Below are 17163 nucleotides of genomic sequence, written 5' to 3' on the forward strand. Positions count from 1 at the left end.
CAGTGAGCGGGTCCCTCTTCCCTTTTCGTATCTCTAAGCAGATCCGGCGACGTAGCGCCTCTCCCGCCCCAAAACTCCAGCTCCCGGCAAGCACTTCGCCCGCGGGGCTTCCCGATTGGTCAGGCGGGCGGGTGGGCGCGGCGAAAGGGCGAGTGCCGGCCAATCGGCACTTCCCGGCGTGCCTTGCGAGGGAGCTCGGAGGAGAGTTCGGAGGCGACGACGTGTCCGCTGCTGGTCCCGGAGAGGCGACGGTGAGGAAGCGCAGCGATGGCGGCGACGGCGACCCAGGGCGAGGCCGACGAGCTCTTCGACGTCCGGAACAACTTCTACATCGGCGCCTCGCAGGCGGCCATTAACGAAGCGCAGCGAGTCAAGGTGACGGAAGAGCCGGAGGCGCCGCGGGGGGTCGGGGGGTGGAAGGAGAGACGCCCGAGCCCATGATCAGAGCAGCCTCCAACATGTATAGGGACAGAATGAAGCATCACACATAAAAAAACTTCCCGTCAGGTGTCTCTTCAAAAGGTTGTACAGTTACTTATCTCCTTGGCTCGGGGGTCGCAGAACTCCAGACCCTCCAATGATAACAGGGACATCCTAAGGGAAAGTGGGACATTCTAGGATCAATCAGAAACCAGGATGACTTCTGTCCCTCCAAACATATCCTTGAAGCTTCCTGGGAGATAGGACAGGCGAAGGGAGTGAGATAGAGAATGGAATGTCAACAGCCTGCCAAAGCCTGTTTGTCAGGGGAACGGTAATAAATAATAATAATAATAATAATAATAATAATTTATTTATACCCTGCCTATCTGGCTGGGTTTTGGCTTCCAAAAAAATATTAAAATACTGTAATACATCAAACATTAAAAGCTTCCCTAAACAGGGCTGCCTTCAGGTGTCTTCCAAAACTCTGGTAGTCGTTTATCTCTTTGACATCTGTTGGGAGGGCGTTCCTCAGGGCGGCTGCCACTACCGAGAAGGCCCTCTGCCTGTTTCCCTGTAACTTGGCTTCTCGCAGCGAGGGAACTGCCAGAAGGCCCTCGGTCCTGGACCTCAATGTCCGGGCTGAATGATGGGGATGGAGATGCTCCTTCAGGTATACTGGACCAAGGCTGTTTAGGGCTTTAAAGGTCAGCACCAACACTTTGAATTGTGCTCGGAAACATACTGGGAGCCAATGTAGGTCTTTCAAGACTGGTGTTATGTGGTCTTGGCGGCCGTCACCAGTCTAGCTGCCACGTTCTGGATTAGTTGTAGTTTCCGGGTCACCTTCAAAGGTGGCCCCATGTAGAGCGCATTGCAGTAGTCCAAGCGGTGATCAAAATGTGACATTTCTGCTCAAATCCTGCTTGCAGCTTTTGCTTTGGGACATCTGCTTGGCCCAAGCATGGTGGACTAGATGCCCAACCACCTCCGGCCTGAACCAGCTGGTTTTTACATTTCTTATATTTCTATGAGGCTTTTCTTTGAGACTTCCTCTTCTATGTTTCGTGCCACTCCTGCCCTTCAACTCTGCAAATGATTCTACTCCCCCCCCCTCTTGTTTCTTCAGCCCTCCAGTCCCAACAAAGAGATGGAAAGGGATATCTTCCTGTATCGTGCCTACATTGCCCAGGTGAGGCTTCTGGAAAAAAGGAGAGTTTGCCTGCTTCCAGGCTTGCCCAATGTGTGGGTTGAGTTTTGAAGTTTATAACACCACTGTTTATAACACCTTGAAAGCAACTGTCTCAGAAACAGCCATGCCTTCTCTCTTTCCAAATTCACTTTTGAGACTTCCCATTTCTCCTTTTGTACAGCGAAAATATGGCGTGGTGTTGGATGAAATCAAGCCCAGCTCACCTCCGGAACTTCAAGCTGTGCGGATGTTTGCAGAATACCTTTCTAATGAGAGCCAAAGGTGGGTCTGGGTGCCCAATCACAGCAGCCTTTCTCCTGGGAAATCAAATTCCTAGGAATGGTGATTGGATTCTAACATAATATCAAGATTTTAAAATTGCAGCGCACTCTGGCTGGCAGGTTGACCCTTAGCATGCAAAAGCCTCAGTCCTCAGTTATCCCTGTTACATATGTAGATAGATACTATAAAGATATTTCACCAAAAGGAACTTTTGATGAACTTTCCATTGTGCAGCAGTGGAAATCATTAAAAAAACCTAGCTCTATCCCACTGATATACCATAAAAATCCTTTGAATTTAGTTATTGCAGGGGGGGGGGAAAGTTATGGGTCTCTAAGGGGCAGGAAGATCCTGATCGTTTCCACTCATTGTGGTGGGATTTTATTTCGTGTAGTTTTGTTTCAAATATTTCTCCCTCTTCCATCTAGAGAATTATGGTTGCCATGATTTTAGAATCGATGTTAATTCATGTGCTTAGCTTTTGTAGGCCCTGCCTCTTGTTGGATATATTATTGGATTTTTGTTGTTGGTTTATTTGTCTCTGTGGTTCTATAAGCAATTTGATAAGTAATAAAAACAATTTTTAATAAAGCCTGGGGAGAGCCTACTGCAAAAGGGGCGCAACCACTGAAAGGTCCCTGCCTTGTGTGGTCCCCTCAGATGAGGTGCATGCAGTGGTAGAAACTCAGATGTATAAGCTAATTGCAAAATGGCACCTTAAACCTGGGTTACGGTCGCCACAACAAAATGTCTAGATGTCATTTTCCCCCCAGTGAAATTTTTTATTATTAATCATTTCACTTTGGGGGAAAAACCCCTCAAAGTGGTTTATAGCGCATTAAAACATCAAATAAAACAATACAGAATAAAACAAATTCAAGCTTCAAGGAAAAAAATTCAGATCCTTCTCTAAGTGACATTCTGCTTCCCTCATATTTATTTGCGTACTTAATTTATAGAGCTGCCCCAGAGCAGAAGGAGTCCAGGAAGCCAGTGGGGTGTAGTGGTGAGAGTGTCAGACCAGGACAGGGGTTGGCAACCTGCGGTCCATGGGCGACAGGTGGCCCACGGGGGTTGTTTAAACAGCCCACAAGCTGCACCCAAACCAAGCCGCCCACTCGGTGAGTCCCCGTGCACCGCACTAAACCTGTGCAGCGCAGAGCAGGGACCCACTCCTACAGCGCCGGAAATCACGTCTCCGCATGCGCAGGCATGATCCGGCCTACGGAGCGATCTCTGCGGTAAACCTTGCTGACTCCTGGACTAGGACCTGGGAGATCAGGGTTCAAATCCCCACTCAGTCATGGAGCTTTCTGGATGACCTTGTGAGTCAGTCACAGCCTCTGTGTTGTTGTAGGGATTAACTGAGGACGGGTGTTGGTGAACATTGGACTCCTTGGATAAAAATTTGGGAGATAAATGCAGTAAGTAAGCTCTTTTGCTTACTTGCTTAAGAAAGCTGGAGGGGCCAGCCAAATGGAGATGTTAGTCGCCAAGCTGGCATCCAGAGAACTCCAGTTGGTCACAGTTGGCTTTGCGCCAGTCGCAAAACGTGCCTGGGGAATTTCTAACACTAGGCGTTCAGAGAGGGGCCTGTGAAAAGGACCGCAGGATCCAGGGATCATGTGGGGAGAGGCAGTTGCAGGTGTGCTTGCAAATGGTGGATTTTGCCATTAACAGTGGTCTTCAGAGACACCCTGGGGCAACTCCCAGGTGAAAGCTGGGAGTAGAGGGGTCTGAGCTGCTTCCATTTCCTGATGCTTACTTTAGTGGCATTCCTCTCTCCCCCTCTCCCCACCCTGGGTCAAAAGAGATGCGATTGTGGCTGAACTGGACAAGAAGATGGCTAAGAGCATTGATGTCACTCACAACACTTTCCTTCTTATGGCGGCCTCAGTCTACTTCCACGACCAGAACCTGGATGCAGCATTGCGGACCTTGCACCAGGGGGACAGCTTAGAGGGGTGAGTGGAATTGAGTTGTTGTGGTGGCGGCTTTTTTTCTTGGCTTATAGCACAAACGGGGGGTACCTCCTACCCCCGAACTGTGCTATCTGACCTTTATGAGAACAACTGTTGATGAATTGGTGCCTGAGTTTGATTTCCCCCTCATCCTTCCTTGTGCCTTTTTCCTTGTGTGTGTGTCTTTTTAGATTGTAAGTATTTTAGATTGTAAGATTGTAAGCCTGTGGGCCCAGAGCACCTTGTTTCAACTGAATGCATGTCAGCCGCTCTGTGGGAGCCTTTTTGGTTGAAGAGCCAGAACAAACGTTCGAAACAAAACTGCGGCTGGGGCTTCTCCTGGAGAGTGGCTCCTTCCATATTTTGAGGAACTGATAGCCAACTACATTCAAAGAGTTGCACTGAGTTGACTAGTGCTTGCTCTGCTTGGAGTAGATGCGCTGAACTGTGTACACATGGCTAAGTTAGGTCTGCTAACTTCAGTGGGGCTACTCTTGAATAGGTATTGCTCAGGACTGCAATTCCTCAAGGACCACCTCTTTCCATATGAACCTACCTGGACCCTGAGATTATCTTCTGGGGCCTTTCTTCATGTGCCTCCACCGCGAGAGGTCTGGAGGGTGGTAACAGGGCCTTTTCTGCAGTGGCTCCTCTTCAGCTGGCACCTTCATTATTCACCTTTAGGTGCCAGGCAAAAACCTTCTTCTTCAACCAGGCCTTAATGTGTCATGGGAGGGGGGGGGGATTATTGTCATGGGAGGGGGGATTATTTTTGCTATGTATTTTGTGTTTTTATGTTGAGAACCACCCTGAGACTTGCCAGTGTAGGGCGGTGCACAAATTTAATACTGATACTAATAGCAAAATCAGACTAACATACAGCCCATTGAAATAAATTGAACTACGTTAGGTTCTATTTGCACTGAACATTTAAAGCATTATCTTTTAAACTGTAAATAATACCAGGAACTGTAGTTTTCTAAGGCTGCTGAGTTAAGAGAGTTGTAATTATTGGAACGTTTTAACAACCAATCCTTCTTCCCTGGGAACTGCAGCTCAGGGAGAGGATTTGGGGGTGTCTCCTAACAGCTCTTGGCATCCTAATAAAACTACAGTTCCCAGGATTCTTTGGGCACTAAGCCCACGAGTCTTTCAGATGTTAAGAACTTGGCTCTTGTCTAACCAAAGGTCCACAGGCAGCAAACCCACAGGTGCAAGTTCCTAAAACTCTCCTTTCTCTCGTTCCCTCTAGCATGGCAATGACTATTCAGATCCTTCTGAAACTGGATCGCCTGGATCTGGCCCGGTAAGTTTCCCCAGAACCGGAGTCACTTTCAGCACCAGCCGGCTTCTGTCCATCCGTCTGTCCATCCATCCATCCCCTCGTCCACCTCCTCCTGCATGTGCGGTGCAATGCGAAAGCAGCCACAGAAAGCTTGGCTCTGTCACGCATAAGCAAGGTCCAGTTTGGAGCCATATGATTGGAGGCCTCTGCCCTCAGTAGGTCTCCTCTGAGCAGCAGCACCCCAGAAGTTTTAGGCGTGATTTTGGATGGGTCTTCTCGATGTTGCCAGTCAATTATTATTATTATTAATATTTGTTTATATGCCGCCACTCCGGGCAGCTGCCGACAAAAAATAGTCAAAACACAATGCAGCATCAAACACTAAAAGCTGTCCTGAACAGGGATGCCTTCAGATGTCTTTTAAAAATCACATAGCTGTTTATCTCCTCCTGATGGGAGAGTGTTCCACAGGGCAGGCGTGACTATTGAGAAAGCCCCCTGCCTGGTTCCATCTCACTTCTCTCAGGGAGGGAACCGCCAGAAGGCCCTTGGAGCTGGACCTCAGTGTCTGGGCAGAACAATGAGGGTGGAGACACTCCTTCAGGGATACAGGGCCATTTAGGGCTTTAAAGGTCAGCATCAATACTTTGAATTGTGCTCAGAAATGTACTGGAAGCCAATGAAGATCCTTTAGGACCAGGGTTATATGGTCCCAGTCCCAGCTGCATTCTGGATTCGTCGTTATTTCCAAGTCACCTTCAAAGGTAGCCCCATGGAGAGCGCATGGCAGTAGTCCAAGCAGGAGATAACCACTCTGGCGAGACAGGGAGTAGACAGGCAGAGTCTCAGCCGGCGTAACAGCTGGAGCTGGTAGACATCTGCCCTGGGCCATCCCTAACCATTGCGGAAGGACTATAACTCAGCAGCAGAGCCTTGGTCCGAAGGTCCCAGCTTCAGTCCTCATCGGCATCTCCAGGCCAGGCTGGGAGAGTCTGCTGGTCAGTGTAGACCAGGGGTCAGCAAAAATTTTTAGCTGCAGGCTGGTCCACTTTCCCTCAGACCTTGTGACGGGCCAGAGAAGCGGCACTGAGGGGGGAGCCGGAAGAAGAGCTGAGGGGGGCAAGTAGTCCTCCTCCCCAGCCCCAGCCGCTGCGTTTACCTTCCCTGGGGCTGCCGCCACTGCTGCTGCTGCTGCTGCTTCTTGTGGGTAGGCAGAGCGAGCTGGTCTGCTCTGTTCTCTGGCCCACAGGAGCACCAGGGCGGCAGCGGAGGGAAGATGAGCAGTGCAAAAGGGCTGGCTCTGGAGAGGGGCTGCAAAAATGGCTCTCAGCCAGCTCAGCCCAGCCACCTTCCTCCTCTAGGCAGGGCGGGGAGAAGCCAGGAGGAGGGAGGGAGGAGGCGTGTGTGTGGGCGGGAATGGAATGGCTCAGGGGGGGAAATGGTGCAGTCCAAACGAACAGAATCCCCACATTGATCCACGGACAGTCCGTGGGCCGGATCCTGAAGGCAGTTGGGCCTGATCTGGCCCGCGAACCTTAGTTTGTCGACCCCTGCTGTAGACAGTACTGAGCTACATGGATTAAATCGTCTGGCTCAAGATAAGGCAGCTTCCTATGTGTAAATCATCTTTTTTGCTGTGGACCATGAGGACTAGAATCTTCTTTATGGGAAAGAACATGGCTGAGTGTTACAGAACCTGTGTTGCCTGCAGAAGTCCCAGGTTCCATCTCCAGTAACACTCTCTCTCTCCACTCTCCAGGAAGGAGCTGAAGAAGATGCAGGAGCAAGACGAAGATGCGACTCTGACCCAGCTGGCGACGGCTTGGGTGAATCTCGCCCTGGTGGGTACCATATCGGGCATTCCTGTGTCAAGGGTGAAGCCAAGTCATTCTGTCATTTTTTAATTAAAACACCGGGAGATGGACATGGCCTAGCAGCCCCCTCCCCCGAAAAAGGCTTCAAGATAGGGAATGGAGTTTGCAGTGTTTTGGACTTTTTAGTTCAGAGAAAAGGTGATAAAGAGAGGCATGGCAGAAGGGGACAAAATTACACACGGCATGAAGACCGTGGAGAGTGGAAGGTTTTCCTCCCTCTGTCATAATGCCAGAATGTTTCTCCATCCAGCAAAGCTGAACGTTGGAAGACCCAGGACAGACAAGAGGAAGTACCATTGTTAACCTGTGGTACTCCCTGCCACAAGAGGCAGTGATCACCACCAACCTAGACGGCTTTGAAAGCGGATTGAACAAATTCATGGAGGAGAAAGCTAGGGATGGTTCCTAGCCAGGGTGGCTCTGCTCTGCTCCCATGGCTGGAGTCAGTCGTGTGTCAGAATAGCAGTTGCTGGAAACCCCAGAGGGGGACGGTGCTCTTGTGATCTGGTCCTGCTTGCAGGTTTCCCATTTGGAGCATCCGGTTGGCTGCTGTAGAACAGGGCGCTGGGCTCGGTGGGCCGTTCTCCTGTTCTTCGCCATGGCTAGGGAACATCATGCCCAGGGGAAAAACAATGTTGTCCAGGGTTGTAAAGACTGCGGAGAGAATAACTGGGTGCACTCATCCCACCTTGGATCAAATCTATGCTTCCAGGTGCCATAGGAAAGCTGCAGAGATAGCGCAGGATAGTGCGCACCCCGGAAATGATCTCTTTCAGCTTCTGCCTTCTGGAAGAAGGTCCAGGGTTATAAAGACTAGGACTAGCCGCCTGAGAAACAGTTTCTATCCAAATGTGATTTTGGTTTTAAACACAGCGTAAGGTAGTCTCTATGGGAGTATATTGTATTTAATTATGGGGTATCAGAGTTTTTAGGGGGCTAACCAGGCTGAGATAGCTGGCTTGTTGGTTTTTGAATGTCTGGTGTAGATTTTTTCAATTTCATTGTTCTGTATGGGAGAATGACAATAAAGATTATTGTATCGTAGAGGCCACATGGAGCCCTCCAGGCCTCTTCCCTGGCCCTGCTTTGCACCATCCTTGGAGGGTTTTGTTTATTTTATTTATGAAGGGTTAGTGCTTTGTTGTTTTGGTTAAGTTATTTACTTGTGTTTTATTCTGTGAACTGCCCTGCGATCTTTTGATGAAGGGCTGTATGTAAGTATACTAAATAGAAATAGTGGAAAAAATTGCCTGGCTGGAAATGTGTCGCCAGAACCCTTCCTGGACAGAGTAGTGGAGTGCGGGGCATGTGCAGGAATGTGCCTGCCTTGCTCCACCCACTTTAACCTTTAGCCCCGCCCACCACCGGCCTCTGGCTGGAAAACGGCTTCAGGTGGCATCTCCGCTTGTGATTCTCTCTCTGCAGGGCGGCGAGAAGTTGCAGGACGCCTATTACATCTTCCAGGAGATGTCTGAGAAGTGGTCGCCCACCCTCTTGCTCCTCAACGGCCAGGCCGCTTGCTACATGGGCCAGGGCAAGTGGGATGATGCCGAGGGGGTGCTCCAGGAGGCTCTGGACAAGGTGAGGGAGCCTCTGAGATCCCCACCTGGGAGGCGGTCGGTGCAGCAGCGGCTCTTCCCCATTGGAACTGGCAGGGAGCCCCAACGGCTGATGTGGCCAACCAGAGGCAGAGGCGACGCATTCCAGTTCTGGTCCTGTCCTCTGCTCAATGAGGACTAGAACATTGGGACTTACGAGGTCGTCTCACCCATCACCCAATTTTGGAACTCCCTACCAATTGAATTCAGGCAGGGAGACTGTGTGGCTTGCCCCTGGCATCTTCTGCGGCCCAAGCAGGTTTTGTGCCACCAGCTCAGGGGCAGATTATCACAAGATAGAGGAATCATCAGCTGGCCTGGTGATGAGTTGTTCTCCCTTCTTAGAATCGCAGATTGGAAAGAAAACCCCCCAGTCCAAGCTCTGCAATGCAGAAATCTTGGCTAAAGGTCCCTCCCCCCCCCACAGGTGGCCTGCCAATCTCTGCTTAGAAACCTCCAAGGAAGGAGAGTCTGCCACCCTCTGAGGGAGTTGAGCAGCTCTTACCCTCAGAAAGTTGAGTCGGAAACTCCTTCCTTGCGATTTGAATCCCTCAGTTCAGGTCCTGCCCTCTGAAGCAGCAGAAGGCAAGCGGCTCCGTCTCCTTCAGCATTGACTTCTCCCCCCCCCCCTTCTCCTCCTTTCCTACAGGACAGCAGCCATCCTGAAACCCTGATCAACTTTGTCGTCCTCTCACAGCACTTGGGGAAGCCTCCAGAGGTGAGGGCCGCCTCCTGTTTTTTTAGGCCTGGCGTATGGGGAGGGGGGGTCTCTGCAACCCACAAGACTCCAACTCCCAGCATCCCGGCAGCGGTCGGGAGTCCAGCCGCACCAGGAGGGATGCAGATGCTGCCCTTCCATATCTGAAAACAAGCATTCCCTATGCCTGTTTCTCGCTTCATGGCACCTTCTGTGCTTCCCACCTGCTCCAAAATCTGGGCTTCCTTTTCTTTCCAACTACAATCTGGGTTGGGGGAGACATTTGCACCAGGTGAAGCTTCCCAGCTGAGACCTTGGTGGGGTTTCTTTTTTTTAAGACCTTGCATTAAAAAGCATACAAAGTGAGAAGCTTCTTTCCCCAGCTCCCTGCCTTCTTCCCTCTCCGCTGCCCTTCATCTAGGAAAATCTGTGCCCACCCCCATCTCTCCTCCTCCATCCCCTTTTAAGGATATTCCCCTCCCCTAAATATTTTCTTGTGTTAATCTGGATTTCCTACACTTGGTGGAAAAAGACCAGAGGGTATTCTTTGGTTTCATGTTGGTGCTTATTACTGGTTTATTCTTATTCTTATTATTTGTTATTATTTTTTTTAATTTCATGAAATGATTGTGGAAAAACCTCAAAGTGATTTATAAAAAGGAAAACTTCTAGTTGCTTGTTACTCAAAGCTCTCCAAGCGACCTGCAACGGATTTTTTAATGTTACCATACAGAAACATGCATTAGATTTTAAAGAACACATTTTTTATATTACAAAACTTAAAACAGAGTTACATAATAAATAAAACTCTTTCCTCCCAGAGGGTGGATTTGCTTCTGAGTGGGATGCAGCTTCTGTCCAGCTCTTAAATTTTCATGATCATCAATAAAGATATTTCTGGAAAGTGTCGTTCCATGGTGTTCATGGTGCACCAAAGCCATGCTCCGTGGATTCTGCATGTTGAATAAAATGCAACCATTGGTGCTCCTCATCCCCCTACGATGTTCATGTTTTAAGGTGGTTAATTTGTCCACGAACGTCAATCCCCAGGCATGTGAGACCTGAGCTTCAAAAAGGTCTCTGCTGAGAGATCTCCACTGTCTGGCAATGACTAGCTTTGCAGCTGTTCTCAGGTGCATGATTAAATCTTGCTTTGTTAAGCTGTGAAACTCTGGAGAGATGTGTAGCTGTGCCTTTGGGTCCATAGGGACAATTTGCTCCGTAACTGTTAACAGCAGCAGGAATTTCTGCCAGCCCCCAAAGAGCAAAATGTCACAATCCCATCCCATGGAAAGCTCCCCACCTGTGCCATTTTCTCCCCTCCTGACGACTCCTTTATTCTCCCTTTGTCTTCTTCCTCCCTTTGAGGTCACCAACCGTTACCTGTCGCAGCTGAAAGACGCCCACCGAAATCACCCCTTTATCAAGGAGCACCAGACCAAGGTGAGAGGACCGTCTCTTCTCTTCTGTTCACCCAGCCTGGGGAGGGCTGGGGATCATAGGATCATAGAACTGTAGAGTTGGAAGGGACCCCGAGGGTCATCCAGTCCAACCCCTTGCAGTGCAGGAACCTCAGCTAAAGCCTCCATGACAGATGGCCATCCAAGGATGTAAGAACAAAGACAGAGCTCTTCAGCCCAGGGTTTCCTCAACTTGGTTCTCCAGCTATTGTTGGACTACGACTCCCACCATCCCTATTTAGCAGGCCTAGTGGCCAGGGATGATGGGAACTGTAGTCCGGAAACAGCTGGGGACCCAAGTTGGGGAAACACTGTCTTGGACCTACCAGAAGTTGACTTGCCCCCCGTGAGAGCAGTGGGTGGACATGTTGTTAGATATTAGGCCTAACGGAAAAGCCTCTGGCTTTTTGATAAACAAAATCTTAAATAGTTTTTTCAGCTCCTCATATACCTCATTCCAAAATTCCCAGACATAAGAAAAATGTATTCCTTTACGCAACAGCAGCAGCCAGAATATTGATAGCAAAGAATTGGAAGGGGGAGAAAATACCATCATTATTAGAATGGCAAAGCAAGCTCTGTGAGTTTGTGGAAATGGCAAAATTGACAGCAATCATTAGAGGCCATTCAAATCAGAGAATAATTAAAGAATGGGATGGAGTGAAGGAATACATGAAAAAATATGGTTCTGGAACTGGAATATTAATAGATAATGTGTAAAGCTTGCAGGGGTAAGCCAGGAAATAATAAAAGAATCAATTGAATAATTATTAAACTACAACAACACAACAAGATGGAAGAAGTTAAAAAAATATTGAGATCACACATGGGTGAAGGGGAGTGGGGGGTATAGGGGAATTTATAAAAATGTCCAGTATATTTCTAATTGCGTTGCATTTATATATAGCGAAGGGAAGTCTATAGCAGTTAGGTATGTTTTAATCTAGTCAACTATGTAATAGGCTTATGTTACAAAACGAATATGGATTTTGAATTTCATGTTTGTAATTCTTTTTTGGTTTTGGAATGAAGTTTTTTAAAAAGAGAGAGAGAGAGAGCAGTGGGTGGGCAGGCAGGGCCCTCCCTCACACATTCCCAAGGATGTGCCTCAGGAGACTTGATTCCATGCAGGGCATAAACTGTGGAACTCCCTCCGGCAGGAGGCAGCGACAGCACCAACCTGGATAGCTTTCAAAGAGGATTAGACAAATTCATTGATGGCCACGATCCACAATGGCCTGGCTCTGCCTTGACGGTGGGAGGCAGCCGTGCTCCTGGATCCCCGTAGCTGGAAGCTGGGGGAGTGGAGAGTTGCTCTTGTGTTCTGGTGCTACTGGCAGATTTCTGGTCTGGGTGTGGTTCACGCAGAGAGGCGAGCGACAGCCTCCTCTTTCGTGTCAGGCAATTCTGCTACCTCCAGTCACGTGGAGGTGAAAATTCTGGCCCCAAGCAGAGACTGATTGAGAACGCCGGAAGGGTAGATCATGCAGAGATGCAACAGGCATGATGTTCTGTGGATGGACACATTTTTTGGGGGGGGGGGGAGGGGTGTTCTCTGGAGCCTTGAACAACTTACTTCTCCCTGCGCACCATGCGTGATCACTGCACAAATGGCACACTTGTCAGGTCCACGGCCATCTATCAGGGATGCTTTAGCTAAGATTCCTGCCTAGCAGGAGGTTGGGCTAGGTGAACCTCGGGGTCCCGTCCAGCTCTACATTTCTATGATTCTGGGTCTGTTTCAGTCAAGGTTTCATCCCCTTGTAATTCTTCCTTCTGCTTCATCTGTCTCTTTGCCTTGAAGGAGAATGACTTTGACCGCCTGGCTCTGCAGTATGCACCCAGCGCCTAGACTGGCCGGCTGCAAGGAAGCTCCAGATGGCAATGTCTTGCAGAGCAGGATTCTGTGTGCTGGAATCACCGCTTCTCCCGTACAGGTGAAACCTGAAACCGGTCCTCCCCACGCGGGTCCGCCATGGGGCAGCATCGAAACCCCAAAACATTTTTTGCCCTGTGCTATGCAGAAAAGAGATTTCTGCAGACTGTAGTTCGAAACATTCCCAATAAAACCTCTGCTAGATTTAACTACCTGGCTCTTTCTGATTGTGAAAACCTTCAGCCGCCTTGGACTAGAGCAGCCCAGGATCATCAAAGTGGAGATGAACCTGGGGCTTTACAGCTGCCGTGCTAAGCTGAAACAATTTCCCTGCTCCGGAGTTCACCTTTGTGGGAGCCCAGTGATATTGACAGAAGGTTTGTTTTGCGGCCCCCCCAGACCAGAAGGACTTCACCTGAACGGTGCCCACTCCCCCCAGGGCAGCTCCAAGCCCCTGCCTGAGTACTTCCACCTGGCCTTTGAGGGGAGCCCCGTTTCCTGCCCAGGCAGAGAGAAGCGTGCTTTGGGAGGATGTACAACCAACAAAATCTCTGGCTTTTGGTGTAGCCCAAATCTCTCTCTCTATACAATGGGGCCCTTTGCTGCTTTTGCCTGGGGCCTTACACACACTGGCATGCAACCCCCCCAAGGTGGAAATTCAGATCATGTCACCCTGAAAAGGTTTCCTCACACCCTGGGATAAAAGAACCATTTCCTGACCCTTGGGTCTTCCTTTACTTTTTATTTATTAGTAGATACCAAATGAAGGACGCGGGTGGCGCTGTGGGTTAAAGCCTCAGTGCCTAGGGCTTGCCGATCGAAAGGTCGGCGGTTCGAATCCCCGTGGCGGGGTGCGCTCCCGCTGTTTGGTCCCAGCGCCTGCCAACCTAGCAGTTCGAAAGCACCCCTGGGTGCAAGTAGATAAATAGGGACCGCTTACCAGCGGGAAGGCATTTCCGTGTGCGACTCTGGCTCGCCAGAGCAGCGATGTCACGCTGGCCACGTGACCCGGAAGTGTCTCCGGACAGCGCTGGCCCTTGGCCTCTTTGAGTGAGATGGGCACACAACCCTAGAGTCTGTCAAGACTGGCCCGTACGGGCAGGGGTACCTTTACCTTTTCCTTTAGATACCAAATGAAGTGTGTTTGTGGGGGGGGGTCATCTTAAAGCTCTGGCAAAAATGGGGAACCCCTTTCAAGATTGGGGATTTTGCCTAGAGATTTTGTTTGGTTTTTAAAATAATAATATTTTATCCCTTTTCCGTATAGAAAGTTGCATTTATTACTCAACAATTATATTCCAGTTCAACAGAACTAGTGACTTCCCACTTGCCCAACATCAATGTTTACATACAATGGCATTTTACACTCCTGTCTTATCTAATTTCAGCCTAACATGTTTCTTAATATGTTCTCCTGTTTTCCTACTCTCCAAACACCGCTGTGGCTTTCACTTATGAGAAACAACTTTTTATATAGACTAGAAAAGTCTCCTTTAAAATATTCAAAATTTGTATCTCTTATCAGTGCTATCAATCTTCCCATCTCTGCATGTTCCAAGATTTTGTTTGAGTGTTAGGGAGCCCATCATGCAGCGAGGTTTTAGAAGGACATTACTTGTTGTTTACTGTTGTAACAGTTGTTTTCTCAAAATTTATTTGCTGTACAATACCATGAAAATAAATAAAAACAGTATTGAAAATAAAATTTAAAAAGTAGTGTTGGGAAGGTGGCCTTCAACTCAATCAGATCTCACAAAAATCCTTATTCCTTTTTTTCCAGGGTAAGCTGCTCAAAAGACTCAAACTGTATTCTCGAGGCTGCGCAGCCAGCCAAGATGCATGGAATTTCATGGGGACAAAGGGCATTTTCCTGTTTCCTGCAAGACAGGAGCAGTTGAGAAGCTCCTTTCTGCCTTCCAGGGGACAGGAGGAGCCCTTTAGCTCATACCAAAAATTGCACTTGCTATTCAAAGTGGGAGGGGTGCCCTTTGCCCTGCAAAGAGACCATTCTTGCTTGTCTCACGTAAGGTAGACTTGCTCTTTGTGGAAAGAATATGCCCAGGCCCTTCCATACCCTCCAACATTTCTCCGATGAAAATATGGACGTCCTATTGCATAATAATAATAATAATTTTACTAGTTGCCGCGGTCAGTCTGGGTAGCTTCCAACATATATGAAAACATAATAAAATTGTAAACATTAAAAAACTTCCCTTTACAGGGCTGCCTTCAGATGTCTTCTAAAGGTTGTATAGTTACTCCTCGGCTCGGGGGTCACATAACTCCAGGCCCTCCCACATTTCTCCGATGAAAATAGGGACGGCCTAAGGAAAAGCGGGAGATTCCGGGATCAAACCAGAAACTGGAGCAGCTTCCGTCAATCCAGGACTGTCCCTGAAAAACAGGCACCTGGAGAATCTTTGCAAAACTAGCTGAGGTTGCAAGGGACTTTCTCTCTTCCTCCCTCCTTCCTCGTGCTCTTCCAAAGCTGTGTTTGAGGTGCAGGGGTTAGAGCTCGCCTTAATGCTGTGGCCCCCACTGCAGCGGGGGGGGGGGGGAGCTACATTGTGTAAGGTGGTGGGGAGCTTTTTCAGCTCCCCCCGCTGTCAGGCCGCGGTGTCCTGTGCGGCACATGCAACATTTCTGAATGGGGCCCTTTGTCCTTCCCGGGGAAAGCTGTTCCCTGGCAGAAGCCCTGTGGATGGGGAGGGGGCCCGAATGAAGGTCTCCTTTGTCTAGCAGTTGTGTAGGAGGGGAGGGAGCTTTTTTCAAAGAAAGGCAGGCTTGTGTGTGTGAGTGTGTGTGTCTCAGCGCCTCTAGACCCCTGCATGGGGGTTTGGAAACAATGGCCGGACTCTGAACGGCCTGAACAAAGGCGATAGGGCCGCTGACTCCATTCCATTCTTTTATTTCTCCCTCTCCCCACACCCTGCATCACTCTTGGGGTTTGGCAACAAGACGTGGGGGCTATTTTCCTCCCCAGCTGGTTCTCTGGATGTGCTTTGAAACCTGAAAGAGGTTGGCCAGCCCCTGCCACCCAACAGCCTCTTCGCACAACAGCGTCAGCCCAACAGTTGTAGAATCAGAGAGTTGGAAGGGACCCCCAGTGGTCATCTAGTCCACTGCCATTCAAATGGTGTGTTTGTACTGTGTCTTGTGATGGGTTATGTGGGGTGGGGCCTACCTGCCCCCTCATATTTTCTTCAAGTTGGCACCACTGCTTCCAACTCCTCCTCCCTCCCCATCACTTTTCCTTTAGTGCTGTGTCTCTTTAGAGTGTTGCTCCTGTGATTTGTAAACTGTTCTGGGTGCCTTTTTTGGGGGTGGGGGCCGAAGAGCCGCATGATAAAAAAGTTATAAAGGTAAAGGTACCCCTGCCCGTACGGGCCAGTCTTGACAGACTCTAGGGTTGTGCGCCCATCTCACTCAAGAGGCCGGGGGCCAGCGCTGTCCGAAGACACTTCCGGTTCACGTGGCCAGCGTGACATTGCTGCTCTGGCGAGCCAGAGCCGCACACGGAAACGCCGTTTACCTTCCCACTAGTAAGCGGTCCCTATTTATCTACTTGCCCCTGGAGGTGCTTTCGAACTGCTAGGTTGGCAGGCGCTGGGACCGAACAACGGGAGCGCACCCCACCGCGGGGATTCGAACCGCCGACCTTTCGATCGGCAAGCCCTAGGCACTGAGGCTTTTACCCACAGCGCCACCCGCGTCCCCCCCCCCCCAAAAAAGTTATACATAATAATAAAATAATGAACAAATGCAATGTGGGTCCTATGACAGTGAAACCTGGATCTGGATAACCAGGGTTTGAATGCAGAAGGACCATAACAGAGGGGTTAGCGCACCTGCTTTGCATGTAGAAGGTGCCAGTTTCGGTCTGCAGCATCATTAGGTTGGCTGGGAGAGGCTGCCACCCAGTGTGGACAACGCTGAAGTAGGTGAAACTCAGTAGAAGGCAAGTTCCTGTGTTCTTCATTTATTTAGAACCACGAGGACTGCAAACTTAGTTTATTTTCAAGAAGAGGCCTGTGGCACCTGCTTGGCACGCAGAAGGTCCTGGGTTCATTCCCTGACTGCATCTCCAGACCCCCGCTTGAAACCCTGGACAGCTGCTGCCAGTCAGTGTGGACAACACTGACCTCAGTCAACACCCCTGATTCAATGCAAGGCAAACTAAACCCCCAGCTTAAGCCATGAAGTTCAGTGCAGGTGGTGCCTCTGGAGCAGTGGCTGTTTTCTCAGCTTGACCCACCTCACAGGGTCGTTGTGAATCTACAAATTGGGGTGGGGAGAAGCCAGCCTGAGCTCCTGGGAGTAAATCTGGAGCATAAATGTGGTACCACTTTTGGATCGAAAAATGCAACTATATTATTTATATCATTAAATAGAATAATATTATTACAATACAGCTCACAAATTATAAGCAGTATCTGGGATTTTCCACCATAACAAATCCCAGATATATCAACAGTATATTTTATAAATTACAGATAAGAAGGTAATTAGATATTT

At 49.2% G+C, this 17163-nt stretch overlaps 1 protein-coding gene and 1 long non-coding RNA gene across 3 annotated transcripts in view; both read left to right on the forward strand.

Moving 5' to 3' along the window:
- Nucleotides 1–17163, forward strand: part of LOC310668640 — a 48431-nt gene that overhangs the window by 4932 nt on the left and 26336 nt on the right. The gene's annotated exons all lie outside the window — the stretch shown is intronic.
- On the forward strand, nucleotides 184–12857 carry COPE (COPI coat complex subunit epsilon). Of its 2 annotated transcripts, none has more exons than XM_083421876.1 (10): nucleotides 184–375; nucleotides 1553–1615; nucleotides 1797–1897; nucleotides 3709–3861; nucleotides 5111–5164; nucleotides 6903–6984; nucleotides 8443–8598; nucleotides 9265–9333; nucleotides 10681–10755; nucleotides 12577–12857. In XM_083421876.1, the coding sequence occupies exons 1-10, from the start codon at nucleotides 268–270 to the stop codon at nucleotides 12622–12624; spliced, it is 909 nt and encodes a 302-aa protein (XP_083278002.1). In that variant the 5' UTR covers nucleotides 184–267; the 3' UTR covers nucleotides 12625–12857. The 2 variants fall into 2 exon arrangements, with proteins under 2 accessions (XP_083278002.1, XP_083278003.1); XM_083421877.1 differs by having other exon boundaries at nucleotides 367–754; nucleotides 1313–1615.

Source organism: Podarcis tiliguerta (assembly GCF_965153285.1).
Source record: "Podarcis tiliguerta genome assembly, chromosome: 18".
NCBI classification, from domain to species: Eukaryota; Metazoa; Chordata; class Lepidosauria; order Squamata; family Lacertidae; genus Podarcis; species Podarcis tiliguerta.